At 50.2% G+C, this 24,462-nt stretch overlaps 1 protein-coding gene across 10 annotated transcripts; it reads right to left on the reverse strand.

Annotated features, from left to right (window-relative positions):
- Positions 1–554: 554 nt before the first annotated feature.
- FKBP5 (FKBP prolyl isomerase 5) lies at positions 555–24,447 on the reverse strand. 10 transcript variants are annotated; one of them, XM_087761785.1, is made up of 13 exons: positions 24,380–24,447; positions 18,343–18,433; positions 17,472–17,568; positions 12,568–12,696; positions 11,506–11,650; positions 11,126–11,268; positions 10,167–10,281; positions 5,723–5,879; positions 5,102–5,192; positions 4,050–4,133; positions 3,306–3,491; positions 2,139–2,378; positions 555–970 (listed from the first exon to the last, which is right to left on the reverse strand). In XM_087761785.1, exons 4-13 carry the CDS (start codon positions 12,670–12,672, stop codon positions 863–865), a joined length of 1,374 nt encoding a protein of 457 aa, XP_087617911.1. In that variant the 5' UTR covers positions 12,673–12,696; positions 17,472–17,568; positions 18,343–18,433; positions 24,380–24,447; the 3' UTR covers positions 555–862. The 10 variants fall into 10 exon arrangements, with proteins under 10 accessions (XP_087617911.1, XP_087617913.1, XP_087617920.1 ...); XM_087761787.1 differs by having other exon boundaries at positions 12,568–12,726; XM_087761794.1 differs by lacking the exon at positions 12,568–12,696.
- Between the last annotated feature and the right edge of the window lie 15 nt (positions 24,448–24,462).

Below are 24,462 nucleotides of genomic sequence, written 5' to 3' on the forward strand. Positions count from 1 at the left end.
GTGTGTCGACTGAGCACCTGTGAGCAGCAGAGCTGGACAGGAGGCTTTTGCTCTCCAAGGAAACAGAAACCAACTTCTTCAGAAGATAAAATCCACCCCTCAAAACAGTGCTTTAAAGGCAAATTACATCCCTGCACCAAAGGGCTGCAGCAGAGGGGATGCGGGTCCTCATCCTCATGCCTGGCTCCGCATCGCAACCCCTTCAGCCACAGGCAAGAAGCCACCAGGAGAGAAAACCAATTTCCCCCCCAACCCAGTGAGCACCCATGGGTGAGCAAGCTGCCAGGTGCTCTGGGGTGCTGGATTCCTCGTGAGTCAGCTGCGGATTCCAGCAGCCAACTGTGTCTGTGCTGGCGGCGCTCCCCTCCACGCTTGGGGCTGGCGGAGACACTGCGGCACCCCGTGCTGGCACCGGTGTGGTGCAGCGCGGTTGCATGCCAGATACAACTGGAGGTAGCACTGCAGCGTACAAGGAGCATCTCCCACATCCCAGCTCATAACAGAGGACCTGGGATGCTGGGCTGACACGAAGCCAAGAGAGCTGGGACAAGCTGTCTATGGAAACCTCCCAAGAGCCAAGAGTTTCAATTTTTATTTATTTTTTTTTCTCTTTCTCTCTGTTAAAAAGCTATTTGTTCCATGTGCGGTGGTCCCACGGCATCCCGCCACTCCCGTTCTGCCCCCGAGCGCACTCAGGGCAGTGGGACAGGGTTCATTGCTCTTTGTGAGGCGCTTTTTGCTTCCACGATCACACAAACTGTAACAAGCTTTACAAGAAAACACTGGCGAGTCCCAAGGTCTGGCAGCAACCTTTTTCTGCGTGGGCCGAGGGCAAGAGGCTCTCCCTTCCCCTCCTCCTCCATCATACGTGTCCTTCGGCCTCTTCTTCTTCAGCACCAGGAGTTTTCAGTCCCTTTTCACAAGCTGCTTTCTCCACTGCTTTTTCGACCCCAGTTTTGCTAGCTGCTTCCTGCAAAATAGCAAATAAAGCACACGGATGAGAAACAGGAGTGAGGAGGAAGCAGCAGGCAGGTGATAGCGATGCTGGGGATGGGTACAGGCAACCAAACCTGGCAGGACAGGTAAAATTCCTCTCCTTGGCTCCCCCCTGCCTATCAACCACCATGGCTCACACCAGAGGCTCCTGTTTTCTTGGCTCAGCGGCTGGCGGAGGTTAAACCTCATTGGCTCAGCGAGCTTTTGGGGAAGGTATGGGATCCCCTGGGAATGATGTGACCCACCTCGACGGAAGCAGGGTGAGCCCAGACAGATGGATGCAGGGGCACAGAGGAGAGGGACAAGGAGACGAGGCAGCAGCATCGGAGTGGAGATACGGGACCGAGCCATAGGTGCAGCCTATACACCCAGCCATGGGTGCAGCCCAGCCAGCAGGTGCAGGAGAGGAGTGCTAAGGCACAGTAAAGCCTTACACCTGCTCCAGCAGTGACTCTCCTCACCACAGCCAGCTGCACAAGCCAATGCACCATGGTGCCAGCAGCCAGCCCTGCTCCCTGCCCTGAGCCAGCTACCCCAGCACACTGCTACCCAGGGTCTGCACCGGTCACTTATTCCACAGCCTCAACCTCCAGGCACCAGTTCAGAAGAGATTATACTAAAAATGACCCATGCAGATGGCTTGCAAAGCTGTGTCCTCTCATTACAGTACACCAGGTTTTGTGCAGAGGAATTTTGGATGAGAGCCTGTTACAAGGCACCAATCTCCCCGTACGAGCAGAGGAGCAGGCTATTGCCTTACCAGGTTCAGGAAATCGATACTATCATGTCTCAAAGTACCCTTGGCCTTGCCAGAGACGGGATGACTTTTCATTTTACCAATGACCAAGAGGTCAACAGTCACTAGATGGGAACAGCAAAATTAAGTACAAATACCAACCCTGTTATCAGCCCTCGTGAGCCCACATCGCAAATACTTCTATTGATCACTGAGCATCTGACAGCAGTCTCTGCATAAGAGAGACCAAGAAACAAATCACTTCTTCCCATTGCAGCAGGCTCTATCCCTCCATCCTCAACCTAATCTATAATGTAACTGGTTTTAACCTACCTCTTCTCATCACAAACCTTCCGAGCATCCTTCAGCACAGCCTGCTAGATGGCCAAAAATGGGTAACACGCACCTTTGCATCCCTCTCTGCAAACTTTGCAAACATGTTGGCATAGATCCTCCGGTCCCGCTCATTGTGCTCCTTCGTCTTCTTCTGGCAGACTGAGATCTGGGATTTCGCTGCTTTGTTCTGTGGATTCACTTCCAGCACTTTTTGAAAGTCACATTTTGCCAGCTCAAACTCGTTCATCAATAACCTGGCTTCGCCCCTCCGGTACAAGCCCTTCTCGTTGTCCTGGTCCAGTCCTAGCGCCTGGAAACACACAGGTCCCTGTTAGCAACTTGGGGATCCCCCAAAGACCCCCTTGTGGTTAAAGCCTCATTAAATCTGCCAAAATTAGGACAAGGTGGCTTCAATTCTCCAGAGCACTTGTATCTTGCTCAACAAAGATTGACTCACCTCTATCAGCAGCTGGCACATCATTAATATAGTTTAGTTATTTCTCCTTGCTTAAAATCCTCCTGAGAGTGGCAGAGTCAGTGGGCGACAAACCCACAGACAAGAAATCAGGTGTAAAAACTAAACCTGAGCCCAGAGGAGCATGGAGAGCTCAGAGGCAAGGGAGCTGGATTAAACGTGGTTTTGTCTCCCTGCTTTAGCAATGACATTATTGTCCTTTAGTAAAAGCCACATATGCATCTCAGAGATGATTTACCTTTTAGATTAAGGCAACTAGCTTCACTATCTTTCCCATAAGCAAGATGCTTAAATTTAAGCCTTTTATAAAAGAACTAATAGTTTCCTGACAAAGACAAGGTTGTAACTCTTTTAGGGACTGGCAAAGCCCCATCACACCCCTCAACGGATCTGGAGATCCGCTGCAGCTCTGGCAGAGACTGCCTCTGTCGTACCCAGATCAGCACCCAACGCCCAGATCCAGCCTGGGCAGACCCAAACAGCATCCTAAGGCTGTCGGTCCATGCAGCATCCATTCATGTGGATCTGGCTTTGGAAGAAAAGCTATTTAAGTGCATGCCCAGGTGGACTTTGAAGTTTTGCTCCTGCAGTCTCTGAGCATGCAGTATCCACAGAGACGCGAAGACGCAGAAGGGATGCCACCATCCCACTGCTGCTTGGAAATCGCTTCTTATACAAAAAGAAATCTAAAAAAACCCAAACTCCCAGTGAAAACATGCAAGAGGAGAGGATGCTCCAACGCCCGGGCTCGTGCACCTCTACCTTATCGCAGCACTCTACGGCTTTGGCGTACTCTCGCAGCTTCAGGTAGCACATGGCCAGGTTGAGGAAGGCAGCCAGGAGGAAGGAGTCAGAGGCTTTCGACTCTTTCTCAGACAAGCCGTACTCCATTTCCAGCCAGGACACGATCTTCCTATACTGAATCACTGCCTGCAGGTATTTGCCTTCCTGGGATGGAGCAAAGAAGAAGAGGCTAGAGGAATCCCCAACAACAACGCTCGGTCTGCTCCCGAAACATCCTGCAAACAGGTTATGAGTTTAATGCAGCGTGTTAAATAAATAAATAAAGGAAGGAGGATGCCGAATACCTACAACCACACCGGGACTTGGCTGGAGCTGCTGGTGTGCAGCCCCTATGAAAAGCCAAGTCAGAGCTTGTGTTCCTCCTCTGTGCAGAGCAGAGGAGCATCAGGATGCCCCAGCTTGGGAAGGGGAACCGCAAAGCCCCTCAGCATTAGCCCTGGTCACATCCACCCCTGGGAACAGTCCGATCCGCCGTCCTGCTCCGCAGGGAGCACACATGGGCAAGGCAATACTGGGAAAGGACAAGGTACGTCAGGGAGTGAGAAAAAGGCAGAGGAAGGGCAGGACTTGCCTTCCCCAGTACTGTTTGGGGGGGACATAGCTTCTCTGACACTGACGACTGCTAAGTCGTATATCCAACAGTCACCCCGAATTTATTTCCAGCTCCCTTGCTCCTCCTCCACCATCCCTAAGTTTACAAACCTTGAAGTACATTGTGCCTTTCTCCTTGACAACGGCAGCCTGCTCCAGCTTCTCTTTGGTGTCCATCTCCCACGACTCCTTGGCCTGCAAATAAACGCTCGGCGCAATCCCAGTGGAGCACGAAGCACAGCAACCTACCGCACCAGCAGAACCACATGGCTTTCTAGGACTGCTTGTTAAGGAGTGGGGCCCCCTCAGGGCAGTATTACAGAGGGCAGGTCTAGCAGCTTTTTTAATTTGCGAGGCTGGGGACAAGGAGACACCTAGAGCACACATGGAGGTGCAGACCTGGAGCCCTTTACAACAGAGAAACCCCCACCAGGTTCATGACTTCACCCCAAGCAAGGTGGTTTGTCCACCACAACCCCACAGGAGGAAAAACCCTGACAAAAATAAACCCCAAAAAGGGAAGAGGAGGGTGGGGAGAGACATCCCTCAGCAGAGAAGGGATGCAGTGGGTCTCGCTCCGGCCAGGGTGATGGGGTGGGGAGGGGACCCAGTCAGGGATGCAGCACAGCAGCACCTGCCCCATCCCATGGGCATCTCCTGTATCCCGTCCCCAGCCTCCCCACGGGCACAGCCGGCTTGGCATGCCAGCTGAGCTCCTCGGGGCCAGCTGGCCAGACACGCCAGCTTTCATCTGTGCAGCCCAGGGGAGGTGGAGGTGGGGGGGAATAAAAGGAAAGGGAAAAAAAATAAATAAAAGGGAAAAAAAATAAAAGGGAAAAAAAATAAAAGGGAAAAAAAATAAAAGGGAAAAAAAATAAAAGGGAAAAAAAATAAAAGGGAAAAAAAGGGAAAAAAATAAAAGGGAAAAAAAATAGTACAAAAGGAACAAGGCTAGGAACAAGTAAGAGAACCAATGTTGGACCCCAGCCAGAAAAATAAAACAAACGAACAGAGAAGAACAAATTAAGAACACAGAGATCCTTGGTGACGTATCCACTTCAGCAGGGGCCAGGCTGCAGCCACGCCAGGGACAAAGGGTGGACGCTGCAAAGGCACCAGCGTTCCCATAACCTGGGAAGGGACCAGCACGTTCCTACCCTCACCTTTTCAAAGCTTTTCAGTGTAACCTCGTACACCAGCTCTGCATTCGCCTGGATGCCATATTTCGGCTTCCCTGCCTCGCCAAAGCCATACCTGAAAGGGTAGAAAGGAGCTATCACAGCAGGGGGGTGGAAAAATCTTCATTTCGGCAGCATTTGGCTATAAAGACAGACCCAGGTTACTAATTCTGGTTTCACACCCAGCTCCACGCCTGCAGCTTTCTAACGCTTTGGGGCCAGGATGATGTTGTTCTCCATGAGCAAAGATATCTGACAATACACAATGCATTATGTATTGGGAATCATCCTCTCCGGATGCATCAAATCTGTCTATTTATACAGGTTTCTCTCCAGTGGAAGGACCCAGCCCTGGCAATTTCCAGGGAGACATTTTCCTTTCAGCCCCAGGACCCGGATAAACGCCTTTTACGTCATTTTTTTAAAGCATCTCGACATTCCTGCCTACATGCCCCTGGTCGCTCTTGCCATCCCTGCTGGCATTGCTAACCCGAGGCTCTCTTGGAGAGTCCTGTTTTCAGAATCGCCATCTTCTGCAAGTGCTAAAATGACCTCAGATGCTGGAAGCCTAAAACTAGACAGCATCCCTGCGGGAATGCTCCTTACCGTGGCCCGAGGTAGAGGACGCAGTGCTCTCCCCTCTGCATCTTCTCCAGGGCTTTGTCGATGCCAATGGGGATGTCATGGTCCTCCCCTTCACCCACGACGAATTTCACATCTTTGCAGTCAAATCTGGTGCCGCCACAGAATCCCTCCAGGTGAACTGCAGCGGGGCAAGAGGGCATGGGGCAGGATTGCACCCGGAGCCACCCAAACCAAGGCAAGGTGGGTTCCAAAGGAAGCATCTTTTAAAGCATATCTCCCAAAATCCAGCAAAACCTCCAGCCCTGGAAGCCCTGGAAGCGGGAAGACACGGGGCTGGGGGCAGCCAAGAAGCCTCTGGTGAGCAGAGAGGGATGGGGAAGGCTTGGAAACATTGCTGAAAAGCAGGACAGGCATATCTCATCTAACCAAGGACCAGACAACAGATAAACATCATGACTAATATGTTCCCCTCGTACTCAACTGCACAAGTCAAGTCTTACTGGAACTGGATATTGCTCCTGGCACACCGCCACACAGTTTATCACGGCGATTACAAATCTTCTATACAGTGCTATACTGCCTTGCCTTCTACCTTGAAAACAAGGCTATGTTCTCCTGCCTGTAAGAACTCAAAGTACAAGATAAACGTCTTTTTTTTTTTTTTTTTTTTTTTTTTTTAAGTCTTCAACCACTAACCACACTGTTCCAGCCCCAGATGCTGGCAGAAGCACAGCCGGAGCAGACACCAGGTACCTGGCACATTCGCCACCTGGTACTCCTGGCTGGGTTTCCACAGCAAGATTATTCTTTATTTATTCAGTCCTGAAGATGTTCCAGGCTTTGGGGACAGTTTTATGTTCTCTGCACTCTGCTTGCAAGGTACAAGGCATACATGTGCAGGCAGGTATAAAGTAAAAGCAATTTCATAAGGAACTCCTATGTACTGTTAAAAAAAAGCTGAAACAAACAAAAAAAGTTTTTTAAGAGGAAAAATTCACGGGAGGCATTAATGTTGTCACAACTGTGCTTAAAGGCTTTGCAGCCTGGAAGGACACGAGCTTTACCTTTGCTCGCTGCAGAGCGGAGAGAACAGGATGTGACCCGAGCTATTGCAGGACACCTAGCATCTCCTCCCAGTGGCAGGGGTAGCAGGAGGTGAGCACAAGGACAAGCCGAAACAGACACCGTGCTGGACACAGCCAAGAGGGTCTGGGCTCCGTACAGGAGAGCTGCAGCCTGGGCTGAAGGAAACCTGCCCACCTCTGCCCCATGGACACTTTCCTGCCCTGGGACCTATGGAAAGTCCCCAGGATGAGACACATGGACTAAGTGAGACTGCAGGCAGACCCCCGTTCCCAGGTCAGGTCCATCCCTCGGGCGTTAAACACCACTGTAACACAACCCAAGGATGCTCTCCCCACCGTGGGGACAGGACTCCAAGCTCTGCCTCGTCACCCCCCTCCTGCCACCAAAGCCATGCTGGAACTCAAGTGCAGTAGAGCAGAGGATGCTCACGTGCTTGCCAGCATGCCAGGATAAATCCTGCATCCACCACTGGCATGCAGTGACCACGAGGCTCAGGCTGGTGTGTGCTCACCCAGCTCAGAACAAGGACAAAAGGCAAATCCAGTTCCTCTGGGGCTGACCTCTATTTTTGCACTACCCAAAATCAAGGTGGCTATTTTCTTAGGCACAAAAAAGTGGAAAATTCAGCCTAAAATACAGGTAACCCAGCAACCCCACAGTACCATGCCATCCCCCTGCATGTTCCCAGTAAGTACAGATCCATAATCCCTCACCCCAAAAGCAGCACTACAGCTCTCCCAGGTCCCCTGTCCCCAGCAGGATGTGGCAGCGACGGGAAGATCCTGCTTTAAAACAGGACACACAGGAAGATGCTGTGATTCTTCCCTTTGAGGATAGTTTTGCTCTATTTTAATTGCACATAAAATACACTAGGCAAAGGGGGGGGAATCTCTGCTCAGGTTTCCAGGAGCAGGTCAGCTGGCTGCAGCCACTCTTGGATTACAGGAAAAAAAAAAACTGCTGAAGGAACATCACTCCGGTTGCAGCCCTGACTTATTGTTCTCTCGGTGCCTGCAGCGATTTTGTTTTTGAAGAGCTAAGAACAGAGTGTACCGAGTGCGGCTGGCACATGAACTTGATGTGCTGACAGCAATTTGTACTCAGATTAAAAATGAAGAAGGAGGAGGGGTGGGGGGGAAAGGTTGTAACAAAAGCTGGAATACCAGATTTCAATTGCAGCCTGGGTTTTAGGGACCGGAACTGTGAATTAGGCTCTATAAAACTTAAAACCTGTAAAAACGCTTTCAAAACTCCAGCCTGGAGATGCTCACTCCTGGAAGCTTGGTTTCTTCCAGCTTAATTCCAGTGGCGATGCACCTCCCAAATACATGGCTGAGATAAACCATTGCTGCTCCCCTGGGTCACAGTCTTGCCCCGGGGCAGGCTGCCATGCCATCCCCACGGCTGCCATGCCGTCCCCACGGCCATTCCATGCCCACAACAGTGCCCATCATAAATAGCACTACATTTGTTAAAAAAAAAAAAAAAAAAAAAAAAAAAAAAAAAAAAAAGCAAGCCTATTTGCACCCAAAATGCTCCCTGCAAGGCTGCCTGGTGCTGCTTCTCCTCATCGTCTCTCACGGGGATATATTTAAGGGTCTCCGGCCCCTGGATGTATAGGGATGTACAGGAATGTACAGGTCCAAATGAATTAAATGCCGCAGGAGCAGGTGGCGGCGGACAGAGTGGCTGGCGCGACAAGCGGGCTGCGGGCGGGATCAGCACCACGTTTCCCACCTCTGCCCTGCACAAGCAACACCAGTTACGCAAGATCGCCTCGGAGGGCATTAATCTCCATTATTCTGACTGACCACACGTGTGCTCATGCTCGCAGTGTTTGCTCCAATGGACGCTTTCGTTTGAAATAGGTAAAACAGCATCAGGCTTTGGGGCATCAGGAGTACGAGGAGCCTTGTTATTTGGCTCCTTACGTCCTTTCAGAGAGATGATTCCTGGCTGGCGCTCCCCCCTCCCTGCCTCAGCCACCTCCTGAGCCATTAAAGCATCAGCATGTTCATGAGAACCTTGAGCTGCAAAGGGAACAACCACAGAGGGACCAGGGGTCTCCCCATCCTCCGCACTGGGCATGGTGCTGCTTGTAACACCCTCAGACCTAATCAAAATAAAGAGGAACGCTGGATCTGTGATGATTTCAATTGTATTTAGTCTTTTAGTTTAACTTTTGGGGTAGCAGAGCCAGCTTGAAGCTCGGCTCGTGGCTGGTCCCCAGCTACGATGCTCGCAGTGGGAGAGGCAGACAGTAGAGGCTGAGTCAAAAACTCATTTCTTGTCAGAAAAACCAGCCGTTCAAGGCGGTGAGCTTTACGAGCTGTCACAGCTCAGAGTCAATTTCTCCTTTGCTAAAGGGAGTTAATCTTTGTGCATGGGAGCTCTGAAAGGGGGAAAAGAAAGTAAATGCCTCCCATACGGAGCGAGCTCTGTGTCTGTGGCCAGGTTGTTCCAGGGAAGGAAAGAAAAAAAGGAGCCTGGCTTCTCCCGTCCAGCCCCACAAAACGTCTGCTCCAGAAACATGATCAGAACAGGGAGAGCCCAATGGGACTGGAGCTCCTCATCCTCCCATGTCAGCTGGGACCACCCTGGCCTCAGCAAACCCTCCGTATTAATTTCCTTCCCCCCGCCACCAGCAGCAGCCCTCTAGCCGCAGGGAAGGAAAAGACAAGGCTCCATTCTGCAGCAGATGCGATAAAACCCACGAAAATGACGATCAACGTTGGAATAACAAGGCCAAAGAAACTGCCGAGCACCTACATCAGTGCCCAAAACACTTAGCAACGGATGCCATCGAGGGAAGATGTCCCTGCTACTGATACTTTTGAGACAAGGCAGAGCCGCGGTTTTGGCAGCTGGCACATCCCAGAGTGGCTTGGACACTGCAATGGATGCAGAAAGGTCGGAGGAGAACACAGAGCCCCAAACCCCTGTGGGAGTTTGCTCCCTTGATCCTCCCCCAGCTGCTGGCTGAGCAGCACCATGTCTCGCAGGGATGCGTTTGCCAACATGACTAAGAAAACAGAGCGCAGGCTATATTCGAGTGGTCGCTCCATCATTGCCTGGCTGCTCCCATGGCTTGAGGTTTTCCAGTCAACCCTCCCAGCCAGCAGCTCTGGCAGAGCCACCGCCGGGGCCATGCCAAGGTGAGCTTGTAGCAGCATCCACGGGCAGACAGTGAACCACTGCTCTCCCAGCTCCTCTCCATCCCGTCCAGCCTCTGGATGGATGCAACTGCATCCCACCGTGATGCATGGCCACCTACAACCTCTACAGTGCCAGCAGCTCCTTGCTAGGGAGAAGAAAGCAGGGCTGCTCTGGGGCAGGCTCACCCCTCCAGCCCCCCAGCCCCAGAGGGACCAGCACTCACTTTCCACTGTAGCACCTTCATTAGGGTTAGAGTAACCTTCTCCCTTCCTCTTGATCCTCCGGATTATCCCTCCATCCTCAAACAAGTCCTCACCTTTGAAGTCAAGCAATTCAACCTAAAAGAAAAATTAATAAAAATAATAAAGAAAAGGGGGGCAGAGCTCGGGAGGGGGGAAGGAGAGGAGAAAAACAACAGAAAAGCCACAAAGCAGCAGTTCATCCTCTGGCTGGAAAGCCAAGCCAGCTAATTCTCCACTCAGCTGACAAGCAGAAGTTGGCCATAAAAGCCAGCTCCAAGCCACAGCATAATACACCCGATTTATTAGAAATTGGGACACATCCAGTACCTGAAGCATAACACAAAGTAACAGTAAAAATAAGTTTATTAAGCCTGTAAGGGTACAACACGGCCGGTGCTGGAAGATGCTGTGAAAGCTGCCCGGGACCAGCGCAGGCAGGAGTTTCCCCTTCATTCTGCAACAGGACCAGCTCTGACCCACAGCTTAGTCCCCACTCAGCTTGGAAGGACTAGGCCTTAATTTAGGACAGACCCATTCCTCCTGCCCCATTGCGTTGGTCCAATGAGCCCTGCCCAGCAAGCGCACCATGCAAAAACCTTGAGTTTCTTCCACCCTATGGCACTCATGGGTTTTTAGCACCCAGAGGCATTTCCCAGCCGCTTTCTCCTTCCCATGTGCATTTTTAAACCGGGAATCTGCCCACTCCCTCCCCTTCCCGGGACTAGGGCTCTCACCAGCTGGAGTTTCAGTCCCAGCCTCACAGCTCAGACACACATTTCTGAGAAAACCCTGGCAGCGGTTCCTGGAGCAAAGGGACACGTTTCAGGAATCCAAGCTGGTTTTTCTGTTGGGTTGTTTTTTTTTTATTTCTGAGCTGGCTGGCAAGTCAGAAAGGGAGCAAGTGAGCTCATCCACGTGCTGGCTCACTGGCATTACTTGCCTCGAAAAAGAGGGTCGCGTTGGAGGGGATTTTGGGGGCATTTCCAGCAGAGCCGTATGCGTACTCAGGTTTGCAGAGCAAGTAGCAGATCTCTCCCTTCTTCATGGTAGCCACCCCGATGTCCCATGCCTTGATTACCTGACCTAGGAGAGAGGCAGATGTCAGGCAGGAGGGAGCAACCGGCAGCCCAGAAAAAAACAGCCTGGGTGCTGCGAGGATGGCACCCCAAAAAAACTCGCCCTCAGAAGTCACTTAAGGCAGGGCTGACACTGTCCATCTGTCCTGCGACAGGGTCCCACCCTCCCAGGATCATCCCACCCCGCCCCGGGATTATCCCGCCTTCAAGCATCCCCATGGATGGACCCCCCAGACTGGCTCACCCTTGCCCAAGCTGAAGACAAAGGGCTCGTTCCGATCGCGGCTGGAGTCAAATTTTTTACCGTTGGCCAGTTTGCCTTTGTAGTGGACGTAAACCTTGTCCCCAATCATGGGGGACTCATCTTTGCTCCCGGGTCGTTTAATGATCTGAGAGAGAGAAACCACCCATGAGAAGGGACGCTATGGGACAGCTAAGGATGCATATGGAAAGAGAGAGAGATACACAAACATATGCATTTTTATATACACACACACACATGCATGCATATACATAAAAATATATATACACACATCCATATACACCCCAGTGCTGCTCTAAAGCAAAGGGAGGCTGGAGAAGGAGTCATAGAATTTGTCCTCCCATCAGCCCCTAAAAATAAATCCCAAACCTGAGCCACGGTGACAGAGCAAGACAGGGCTGGGAGCAAAGACCTGCCTGTGCTTTGCAGGGGTGTCTGGATTTCCGTGGTTCGAAACCTGAAGTGAATGCAATTACGCTCACTTTCTGTCTGTATGCATTTTACTCGCAGGGGTGTGTCATTTCACTACTCACTTCTTGTCAACACTGTTTTTTGAATGCTACAGCCTGGAACAAGCAGTTCTCGAGCTGAGGATGGCACAGGGGAGGATACTATTCTTAGAGGAAAGGTCCTATTCAACTGGAGAAAAGCAAGCGCTGGGGAGCAGAACTGTCCAGAAATGGCACTGAATATGAAAAAGGGGTTGTGGAGCAGACTGGATGACCTCAGTAATGTGCTCTTTCTAATGTCTGTGAGTCACACACAGAAATGCTTTGTGGATTTACAGCTAATAATCTGATTAGGAACACAATAGCAGTGAAATTCATTGAGCAGCCTGAATCCATCAGTCTCAAACACCACTCCATCCTTCTTTATTCCAAGTGATGCTCATCTCCTTTGCCTTTCAAATAAAAAAAAAAAAAAAAATCAGTCCTACAGCCTTGGAAGTACTACAGGACCCCAAAGGCTGGGGATGCAGCCCACCAACATGACCACGCACCCCAAAATGCAGAAAGGCAAGACCCTCCTGGAAGTCCCCCTCACCTTCAGGACCCCTCGGTCTCGAGCTGGTGTGATGTCCTCCCCACGCTCGGCAAGAGCCACCACCTGCACCTCCCCTTCACTCTTGGTGGCCTCATCAGTGGTCATGGTCTCCTTGCATAAGCCCCGGACCTGCGGAGACACGGCATGCACCCCCTCAGCCTGCCAGGACCACAGGAGGTGGTGTAAGAGGAAAGGGTTAAAGAAAATAAGCAGCTCGCTCTGCTGCGGGCCAGGGCAGGAAACTTTGAGCACATCTCCAGCTGCAGAGTGGAAAATCCCTTCCCAGGGGCCACCCAGGCTCTGCTGAACCACAGGGCACAGGAAACCCTGATGTGCAACGCCAGCCATCCTCACCGCCTGGGGACAGGAGACAGCCCCATGGCTTCATCTGGCCACAGCAATAGGGATGCTCATGAAGGTCCCAGCCTTCATCTTCAGCCTCCCTAGGTCAACATTACACCCCTGGCATTGCCCCGGGAGGCTCCCCCAGCAAGAGTTTTACCCAAAAAAGCACCAGCAGGTAATGCACATGCCAGCCAACTGACTCCTGACACCAGGCAAAATGTGGAAACTCATCTTGGGGTGCTGCACTCAAACCAGTGGGATCTTCTGCGGTGGTCTCTACCAAGCACCCGTTTTGATGCAGGACTAGCATTGAAGCACCTACATTAGCAGACACCAAGGGCAACGGTGAAGCCAGGAGAGATGAAAGTGCTTGCAGGTGAGAAGCAAAGGGCTGATGGCCACCAAGCTTCACCCATTCCTTCTGGCTCGTGTAGAGGTGGGCACCCCTTGGGTATGGGTACTAGAAATATGTGCACCAGGCTATCATTTCCCTTTTGAGTTATTTTATACAGTTTAAGATTATTTTCCACAAGGAATTACCTATTTGTCAGAGACTCTATTATTCGGAAAGCAGCACCTCAACCCCAGGCAAACCTCACTTTCTCTTGCTCACCAAGAACACCCCAAAAAGAGAGAGCAGGCTTCAAGTCTCAGGCAAGCAAAGCATCACCTTGCACGGAAAAACTTGAACACACAGCTTTAGTTAAGCAAACCCAACACCAAAAGAATCCCAACTATTTGGGCAGATAAAGAGAAAATTCACAGCAAGACTCTTAAGAAACTGGGTATTTTTGGGCAAACTGCTAGAGCACCACGCTCCCAATGTCACCGTGCAAGCAGCCAAGGTGCCAGAAAAGCCACGTTTTTTGTCAAATGCAGACTTTTTCCAATGGTGCCTGGTGAAAAGAGAATTGCCTACGGTTTAAAACACGTATTTCCTAATGATTTCCTTCAGATCATAAGGCTATTTTGGTAGCCACACTGCTGTGCAACACGTAATCAAGGAAACATGTGACGGAGAATTAGAAAGCGATGGATTTTTTAAGACATCAACCAGATCTATTAAAGTCACTCTAATTGCAAAATTTTCCCACAGTCTTTGGTGTGGAAGCTGATGTTAACCAGCAGGAGAAATCATTCATTTGGGGGATTCAAAAAGAGCAAAGAAAGGATGTTTTCAGCTCCAAGGGCAGATAAATTGTGCTGCAAGAAGAATTGTGCTCCTCACACCCGGGTGGAAAGGGAAGAGCTGGAGCCCTGCTCCCCCAGCACAGGAAGCCACTGAGACACAAAGAGCCCTGCCATGGAAGAAGGAAATAGAAAAATAAGGGAAGTACTTGCTGCAATGCTCAATTATCACAGTCTTTGGGGTAATACTTCATGAGATTTTGCATCTGCTCCCTTTCCCCTGCTCTGCTGAGGTTTCAGATGGGAACATCTAAAAAAACACTAAAAAAAAAAAAAAGCAACTTTGGTGGTGAGACTCATCATCTTGCGGGTATTTATACAGTGGAAAACATGCCATCAGTTACTTTGGAAGAAATTTTTTTACAATGAGGGTGGTGAAACACTGGCACAGGTCGCCCAGAGAGATGGTACATGCCCCATCCCTGGAAACATTCAAGGTCAGGTTGGAAGGGCTCTGAGCAACCTGATCTAGTTGAAGATGTCCCTGCTCATTGCAGGGCGGTTGGACTAGATGACCTTTAAAGGCCTCTTCTAACCCAAACTATTCTATGATTTGGGCACTGAGATGGTCTCCAAGCCACCATGGTCCACTCTGCCATGCCTCCACCATGGCCATCCTCTTGGAGATGAGTGAGGAGGTGTTGGTGCCCATCGCGGCACGGGCACGCTGCCAGCACTGGCTCAGAGCTTCCCAGCACAGATCCTGTGCAGCACCAGGGATGCAGCACCTATAACCCATCTATCAATGAGCAGGAGGAGCCCGAAAAAAGGGGCGCAGCTTGCAAAGGAAGTGTCACCTCCTGGGGCAGAACCTCCCGAGCTCCACCAAGCAGCCACCACCGGGATGCAGAAGACAGATGGGGAGCTGCTGGCTCTGGCTCGCCGGTTGCTAAATCCCACCAAGAGACATCTAAAAATACATCATACGCATCCTTCTCATTATTTTTCTACGTAAGCAATTAGTGGAGTCATCCAGGGAAGCTAGCCAAGGCGAGCGGGAGGGGAGACGCTCTGCGTCAAAAGCAGTGGGAGGGATGGAGCCCACAAGACTGGCTATTAAGATGTGGTCCATGTTATGAAAGAGCTTGAGACTTCTCCGTCCAGTGATGACAGCTCCAACTAGGTTAGAGAAAAGACCACGCCACTCCCGCTTATCTCCGGTTTCGAGGGACAGAAGGAGGCTGGCTGGGGTCCAAAATCCCAATTAATTTGAAACAAACAGTTGTAGGGGAAAAAAAAAATATCTGCTACTCCCCAAGATTTTATACCAGCGAGCCGGGGACTGGTGCCAAGAGCTGTGCAAGCTTGCTGGAGGTGTCAGAGCCTGAATCTTCTCATTGTGGGACTGCATGTGCTCCGGATACAGGGAGGGGATTAATTAATTACCCCGTGCAAAAGCCTCTGGGTGTTTCTGACACCCCAAGCAGATCCCGCTCTCCCGTTGCTGTTACCCACAAGCTTAATGTTGTAAGTCTGTAAATGAACCCAGGCTAAATCATCCTCCCTCCTCCGAACACCCATGCTGCTTCGGTTCCCTGGGGTGTAAATACAGATGGGTGGGAGGAGGATAGAGGGTGAGGAAGGATTAAACCCCCCCAGGCTGGGGGTCCTCCTCCACCGAAAGGCGCAGCAATTTGCAAGGCATAGGGCATTGCTGAAAGGCCACCAAGAGGAAAGGGATTTCCACACACAGAGAAGAAAGGCAATGGGAAGGTGATTCAAGAAATGCCCCAGCAAAGGTGCACACACACGACAGGGCGGTTTTGCACAGTTTGGGGTGGTTTTGCACAGCTTGATTCTTCGCATCCTGAAGCAAAGTCCCTTGCAGGAGCCTGTAAACCCCCCCAAAAAGCCTCTGCTCGAGCTCTGAGCCCAACACTGGGGTCTGGTCCATGCCTCCAGCCACCGCCTGGGCCCTCATGGCTGGGCACGGGGCTGCCTTGCAGCCGTAGGGACCCAGAGCCGCCACCTCCACCCTCCCCAGGCCCTGAGAAAGGGCCAAGTTATGCCTCAGAGCTAAAGGAAAGGGTTTGGGGTTTTCACTTGGTTGCTTTTAATCAGTCCCCACTCTACCGGATGATCTGAAAATTCAGTGTAGCTGTTTAATCTGTAATTTAAGAGCTACAATAAACAAGCTTTAAAATCCAGAGGTTTTGACACCTGGACACAATCTCTCCTTCAAGTGCAACTGTCTCAGTGTTAATTAATATGAAATACGTTAAAGAGCTTCTAGCTGAGCAAAGAAGGAGGCTTGCGAGTTCAGAAGACTCCTACGCATTCACGACACGTGCTTCACTTGGACCAGCACATCCCGACCCACAGCACCAGCGCACGCCTGTTCTCAGGCCCGCTCAACTAATATAAACTCCTTGAATTGATCAAAAGTAACAACTGCTGCATCTTTCCTTCTTGCAAATCCACTGTCTCCCCAAATGCTGCCCTGCACGCCAGTGCAAGCAGTTGCAAATATTTCCCTCCTCCAAACAGAGAGCGGCATCACTGTGATTAATGCTCATAAACAAACGAAGCCTCGATGGATGCCCATGAGCAATTAAGTCACAATCGATGCCCACGTGCAATTAAGCCGCCTGCAGCAGGCACAGGCTGCCCAGGCTGAGCACCCACCTGCACAGCCCAACACAGCCAGGCAGTGCTATGGCTTTTACCTCAATTTTAGCACCTCCATACAATCAGACATTGATTCAGCTGCTGCTTCAGAAAAACGCATTCTGAGCTTTTTTTGTCTATTTTTTTTTAAAAGCAGGTATGACAAAAGGCTTTTTTTTTTTTTCCTCTTTTTAAGCTGTGCAGTGCCTGGGGTCTTCCCCACCTTTGTTATCCTCTGAGCCCTGTGTGTTTTTCAGGCTGTCTGCAAGCAACGCCAGACATATGCTCGTGGAAAACCGAGCAGTTGTGATCTGCAACAGGAGCATCTTGAAGCCCTTTCCCCTTTGCACGTGCCTTTCAAACGATGATCTTTTCAACAAAAACACTGCTCCGGGAGGATGCACACCATACGACACCAGCACATGCTGCGCAGAAATCCACGCCATAAAAACAAGCCATTTATTTTTACAATCCCCTCTCCGCATGGATGTTGCTATCTTCCAGCCCGGAGAAACATGAGAAAATTCAGAGCGGAGAATGGGATGCAGATGTCCAACCCCAGTCTGAGGACAGACAGGTATCACACATCCTAGGGTTCTACCAAGCACACGATCCTGAGCCACGTTTCCTAGAAATCGGCATACCAGGAATTTGCCAGCTCCAAATGAGAACTTCACATCGCAGATCCCTCCCAGAGGCTCACGGGAGGCGAAAGGAAGGGAGGGAAAGAAAGGCTGGGGTGGGGTGGGGTTGAGGGGTCTCACCTTGCCAGCATGCAATTGCTAGAGAAGGTTTGAAGGTCCAGGGTGGGGTCCTGGGAGGCACCTACCCAGAAACACAGTGGGGATTTCACACAAATACCTGGTAAGAAGAGGGGGGAAAAAAAAAAATTAAAAAAAAAAAAAAAAACAAAACCCATATGCTTTATTCCAAAACAGGATTTAAGAAGAAGGGAGAACTGAGACAATGGTTTTAAGCCACAGACCATGCTCCAGCATAGGCAGAAAGGGGTGATGAGACCATGGACAAAACCTCCTGTGGCAGCTCCTTTGCTCCTCGCAGCCACGGGAAGATGCTTTGACTCGCTGTTTCCATAAAACAGCATTTAGCATCTTAACATCAGCTTAAAAAAAAAAAGGGGGGGGACACCTATAGTCTGTCCAACTTTTTTATTGACCATTGCTGAAAGTCAGGATGAAAATTAACAGACTGGAAAAATAAGAGATGACTGCTCTGGGGTTTGTTTTTAAGAACCACTTAGCACAAAGCGCTTTCGCTTCCATGGCACCGCAACAGCCCTAAAAGCTTCAAATTGCAACACGGGAGGGAGTTTCTTTAAAATGCAAAGGTCAGGCTAAAAAACAGCGAATCTAAATGCACAGGGGGGAGACGCAGGGCCCCGAATCCTGGCCAGCATCACCCCAAATCCCAGCTGGCATCACCCCAAATCCTGGCCCTTCGAGCCAGGCAGCTGCATGGGGATGCACCTCCATCCTCCATCCCCAGCACACCCGCTGACAGATAACGAAGAATGACCCAATTAGCACAGCAGCTGGGGTGTCTCCACCGTCCCACTGTGGTTTCGCTTCCCCCTCGATTGAGAAAACTATTTTTTCTAATAAAATACCTACTTACTGAGCAAACTGTCCCCGTGCAGCAGGAGAGAGAAGACAGGAGGAACTATTTTCCCTGGACGAGGGTGTTTTCAGATGCCTGCAATGCCAGCCTATGGAGCAGAGATCCAGGGAGATGGTGTTTGAGTTGGTAAGAAGTTAAAATCGGGATTTCTAATAAAACACGACCTTCCTAAGCCCAACAGGGCAGCTCCACATAATCCTCAGCTCCATCCCAACACATAAGGATGCACCCAGACATCGAGTGCCATTTCTCACACTCATACATTACAGCTTGATTTAAAAATTAACTTTTTTTTTTTTTTTTTTTTTAAATCCTGGCCACTTGACTTTTCCCCACCTCCTTTAAAATAAACGGGGAAGCCATAAAATTTAAATTATCGCTGAATAAGACTCACATGGATTGATTTACTTCCTAGCATGCACATTGTGCAAGCAGCTAACATCCCAGTGGGGCAGTCATGGCAACTTTTATTCAAGCAAAAAAACAAAATGCAAACAGAGCTGCTTTAATCGCCTAGCACCCTTACGAACCTCCATCAGGCCGAGGGCAAACCTTGACTCACTGGGGACCAAAGCAAACTCCCTAGTCTCCTTTATCTACAGCTAGTTGCTGCTCCAGGGTTAACTCCTTCTGCCCATGGAGACCCTGGTACCCTCCTGAACAACCCGGTGCCATCCACCCCATAGCCTCACATCCCCTCCCAGCACGGGACATCCCAGTGAGGGATGCGGTCGCCTTTATCCCAGTCCACCTCCCAAGGACCAGAGGATATTGGTGCTATAGCAGCAAAGGGAGGTTTTTAAGCAATTAAGAGAATAACGAAGGGAGAAAAGGAAACTGCTGAATGTGGTTAACTTAAATACAACGGTATGTGTTCCCGTCACACTTGCTTAATAATTTTGCCTAGCTAATATTTTTAAGCTTCTAAAGTGGTTATAGTTAAGATCCAACTCATAACTAATTCCCCCCCCCCCCCCTTTTTTTTTTTAATATGTTGAATAAGAGGCTGCCCTCAAGTTTCAGCTGCAGCAAGAGGAAAAGTAAGCAGGACGGCTCACGGCTCGCTGCTCCCTGCCAGAATAAATATTTCAACAGAAAGCAAGATGGGTTCAGCCTGTCTGCATCCCCCAGGAGCGAGGCGAGTGCACCCACACCAGCAATATGCAAAAGACTTTCAGAAAGGTTTTGGGGTTTTTTCCCCCAGTTTACAATATAAACCCATTAAAAATCATCTGGCTCTTTTCCTGGTTATCTAGCAAGGCACCAGCGAGGAAATGCTTGCTTGGTGGTTTTTCAGGTTGCTTCAAAATAAGAAATCACAGGGATAAAGCTCCTTTGGATTCAGCCCTCTTGTGAGCATCCCACCAGCAGCCCCTGGTCCATTCCCCTCCAGCGTGGGTACCCAGAGACACAACGCCCTCCACTTTAATGTGAAATAACCAAGCAATATTTTTTTTTCCCCTCTTTTATTCTGAACAACAAACATATACTGCGGAAGGCAAAAGCCCATAAACATTTATGGGTTATTGCTCTTCCAAGGGGAGAAGGTGCCAGGGACGGGATGTGGTTGAGGATTTTACACAGTGATGCTCCATGGCTTGTATCCTGCCTGCCCCTGAAGCTGCCCCCGGCCCCAGAGAGGATTTCAGCTGCTCCCACCACAAAAATCATGACAAGCCTCTGCCACAAGTGGCACATCCCAAAAATACTGGAAAAAACAAGAATGTTGGGGCCAGCAGCAAAGCCTCTGCTCTCCATCAGCAAGGAGAGAGGCACCAGCCTGCACCCATCCCGCTCCTGGAAGGGCTAACACAGCCTCACTGATGGCAAAAATATAAAAATAATAACAATAAGTGTATAACTAGCTGTTCCACACCTGCCTGAGCTTCCCAGGAAACAGCTGGCAGAGGGGCCAAGCACAGCATCCTATCAAGCTCAGTGGCCATTATATACAGACACTCACGTAACAGCGGGGAATGCAATTTCCAAATGCTTTCATAAATTAGGATTATGTAACCGGAGGAAAAGAAAATATAATAATATAGCCAAGCCAGTTATATAAACTATCTTTAAAAAGTGAGAAAGTACTTGACATCGTACTACCCACTCCCTGGCACCCTCTAACTGTTTTTTTTTGCCATCAAAAATGAGCAGGCTCCTTTCCATCGTGTCTTCTCCCCTGGTCAAAACAACTAGGGAGAACAGGCCCAGCCAGGCTTTTGGGGACACTGGAAAGAAATATTCCACCTCTGGCTAGTAAATGTGAAGTTCCCCCCCCCATACAGCACACCCCAGTAAAGCTCACCCCCTCCACGGGCAGCTCGGAGCATCCTCCTGGCAGCAGCTACACCAACGCCGAGCAAATTCAATTTTAAGAGACAGCTTGGGGGAACTAAACTAAATGCAAAATGGGAATAAACAAGAAACGCCTTGTTTGCCAATTCTGTTTGAATTTAGCCTTTTCTCCAGGATAAATCTGACAATTAAACTTGGATTTTTTTTTTTTTTTTTTTTTAAATTTCTAAAAGCATCTCATTGCTTGCAACAGATTTAGGGGTTTCTCCAACAAACTTTCAGCCAGGTGACCCTAACCAACAGCAACCCCCCAGCAGTGGAAATGCTGTATTTAATCACTTATTCCCCACGCACAAGAGCTTGGCAGCATCTTGAGAGCCCTGGTGCCAAATTCCAGAGGGGATCCCCAACTCGGCATCCGGCATTGCTGCCGGCAGCGCCACACACCCAGAAATAACCCAGCACCCAAGACCTTTTTTGAAGCCACGTGTGCTTCACGATATCGGGCAAACAGCAATTCCCAGCATGTTGTGAAACACCAGCCTGTTGCCACGCCAAACTGGAATTTCTTGGAGAGGACAAGGAAACACCATGAGCGGCCAAGCTGATGGAGGGGGACCAGGACCGCCGCTGCCATCGCTGGGGGATGCTGCGAGATGCAGGGAGCTCAGCCCTGGGGCAGCGGAGCGGGGTGGGAGGCTGCCAAGGATGCTGTGGCTTTGGGGATGATGCTGCACCGCTGCCGGCTCACCCTCGTCCCCGTCAGCCCAGAGGAGCAGAAACACGCATGTACCAACTGTGCATACGTGTGTGCGCGCACACACACACGTGCATCACTCGACGACGGGGAGGGAGCCTGCATCTCGCTAGGGCTCCTCACCGGGATGGGAGTCACATCCCAGAGATGATGCTATTTGCAAGGCCGTGCCTCCTAGGGCTTGTTTTATTGAATTATGTGATTAAATTTAACATAAATAAAAAAAATACTTGAAATAGGAATACTTCCAATGAGACTAATTTTCTAAGAGTGATACTACTATTTATGAACAGGGGACACCACAGGCAGAAGATGATTTAATTGCAGTCCTTCACCATCCCATCTCTTCACTTCTGACAGTTACTTTACTACTATTTTCCTAATTTTCCAGTACACTCACTTGCAAAATCAGAAATCCTTATTTCAACCACAATTACTGATTATGGAAAAGCTCATCGGCTCCATGACAAACAAATTAGATAAAAAACTCATACATTAGAGCACTTGTGGCCATTTCTTTACGCCCACAAACATACAGCATTAAAATAAAAAAAGCCTTGCTAAGTGATTTATTATTTCCCGGTGAGATGCATGAGATCAGTACGAGCTCCGCAGCTCCCTCAAGGGGCTGTAACGACTTATATAAATATATATAACTGAGAGTGAATATAAAATAAAATGAAATATTAAACAGAATAAAAGTATAAATAACTGAGAACAAATTATTCTCCAAATACTTTACAGAATGTTTTCCCCCTGAGCCAGCCTGGGGAGCCATGGTCGGACAGAGGGTGGTCTTGGTGCTGAGCATCTCGAGCCTCACAGCAAACTTTCTCCTTCTGCAAGCCGGTAATTAAAACACGCCTAACTACACAGCGGTGATGTTCCTGAAGGATGCAGTTTGGTTTTCACTTGGGAATTGTCCTTATTTTCTGGTTTGTCCCAGCAGGGAGACACTTCAACAGTGCTGGGAAAGAACCTCAACATAATTCAAGCGTATGCTCAGCAAATACAACCTTGGGAAGCTACGATTATTTGCTTTTATTTTCTTCTAAAAAGAAGAAAAAATAATCGCACAAGCTGTCATCCTGGCAGACACCTCTGCTCCAGGCAGGATGGGCATCATGAGCAGCCCACATCATGCCAGCCTTCTGCCCCGAGCCCACTCCAGCACTGGTCCCGCTCCATCTTCCAAGCCCACAGGAGAGGCCACATGCTGTCGTCCCTTCCAGCAAGTCTTGGCAGAAGTAGTAACTTCTCCACTAACTCCCCAGAAATCTGCTTTTTTTCCTCACACCATCACATATCTTCTCCAGCACAAGCCCTGCCTGCTTCATCACCCCAAGACCCCCAAGACATCTCTGGCCACCCCTTCCTCCACCAGCACCCCATTGCCTCTGGCTCCCGTTAGCACCCAGCTCCATCGCACCCTCGCCTTCCTCCTCCTGTGTCCCAGAAGTTACTGTCATCACCCATCACACTGCAGGGCCGAGGACCAGCATCCCCACTAAGGACCCCAGCATCCCACCTTTGGGCTACAAAATTCTCACCACCACTGAAAAGTTATTCCTGCCCAGCCCCATACTCCTGGTTAACCCCTTGCCAGCAGTGGCTGTCGTTCCCTCTGCTTCGGCAGCGTTTCTTCCCTCCTCCCTGCAGTTTTGTCCCATCTCTGGAGTACCAGGTTGGAAATAAAACCTAAGCATCTCCGAGTTGCAGCATCACCACCTGACCCAAACCCACTGCATCTCCAGGAAAACACTCCATAAAAGCCACATATAGACTCTGTCAGAGGGATTTAATGATTTTCTTCCCCCCTGGCCCTTTGCAGGGCAGGGAAGGGGGCAGGAGGGACATGACTTGTGCACGTTTTAAAAGAAGGAGCGATTTGTGCCTTCAATTTTTTTTTTCATTTGAACTTGTAATACCAGTTTCCAGGCTGGATTTGATGCCCCAGTGATGTCGCAAATCCACCTCAACAGTTTAATAGCTCATTATAGGGAGACATCATTTACGCTCTACCTTAAAAACCCTGAAGTATCAGCTCCTGGCCTTCCCTCCCCCCAAGGCTTTTTTCCACTGGCAGCATCATGGCCCCATTTGCTTAGCATGACAGCACAGCGAGGACAGAAACACAGCTGCAGCATGGAAACCACCGGCCAGGGATGCACCAATGATGGATGTATCGCCCATGAGCTCTTATACCTCATCACCTAAAATACTCTTTCTTGATAAGAGCAAGCTCACCCAAATATGCATTCTAAAAACAGAAGCTTTGAAAGAGGTTTTGCACCCAGAGAGGAGGGAAAAATAGCAGAAGCTTAAAAAAATATTCACGTTTACCTTGTGCAATTGCTTACACCTACTGCCAATGAAACTACACATTTATGCACATGCCCTATAGCGTATTTTTGGTAGGTGGCATTAGAGGAAACATTTTAGCTGAGCACAGGAACCTCGTTTTGTGAGGGAAAAGTGGGAAAAAGAAAAATCCCCTCCCTCGAGCACCGTCCCGCTGGCACAAACGGCGGGACACCAACCCCATCCGGTGTGACGCTGTGCCGCCAATGCCACCTCGTCCCCCGTCCCCATCCTAGTGCATCCCAGTGCCCCCAGCAACGCTCGGGCACCTCTGCATTAACTCCCCCCAGACATCCCTGCACTGGGGTGGGGACCCCCATCCCACACCGCAGTAACAGCTGGGGACACCATCCCCTTTCCCACGAGACTCCCCAGCCCCACGCAGGACTCCAATGGCCCCCATAGAGCCCCACGCACGCCTCCCTCCAACCCCATACTGCCCTACGCTATCCCCCCCAGCCGCACACAGACCTACAGTATTTCTCCAGCCCCACACACCGCCCCCAGCCCCACACAGACTTCCCGCAGAACCAGGCAGCCCCACGCAAGGCAGCCCCGAGTCTCTCCCCCAGCCCCGTGCAGCGCCCACGCAGACGCCCCCAGCCCCACGCACAGACCCACCTGCCGCTGCCGCCGCCGCCCGGCTCCGAGTGACACCGCGTGCCGCGCCGGCCGAGTCTCCCCGGCCGCCGCGCCCCGCCCCG

This window comes from Nipponia nippon, unplaced genomic scaffold (assembly GCF_047370975.1).
Source record: "Nipponia nippon isolate SJK-2023a ecotype South Korea unplaced genomic scaffold, ASM4737097v1 scaffold_25, whole genome shotgun sequence".
NCBI lineage: Eukaryota > Metazoa > Chordata > Aves > Pelecaniformes > Threskiornithidae > Nipponia > Nipponia nippon.

What these genes read in the sequence shown, in the direction of transcription:
- FKBP5 (XM_087761785.1), bottom strand. Translation starts at nt 12,672, where the DNA reads ATGACCACTGATGAGGCCACCAAGAGTGAAGGGGAGGTGCAGGTGGTG. An exon ending in TGAAGGTGCTACAGTGGAAA is followed by an intron (nt 5,880 to 10,166) that starts GTGAGTGCTGGT and finishes GCCCCGCTGCAG; the next exon opens with TTCACCTGGAGGGATTCTGT. An exon ending in CCGTAGAGTGCTGCGATAAG is followed by an intron (nt 2,379 to 3,305) that starts GTAGAGGTGCAC and finishes GTGTGTTTCCAG; the next exon opens with GCGCTAGGACTGGACCAGGA.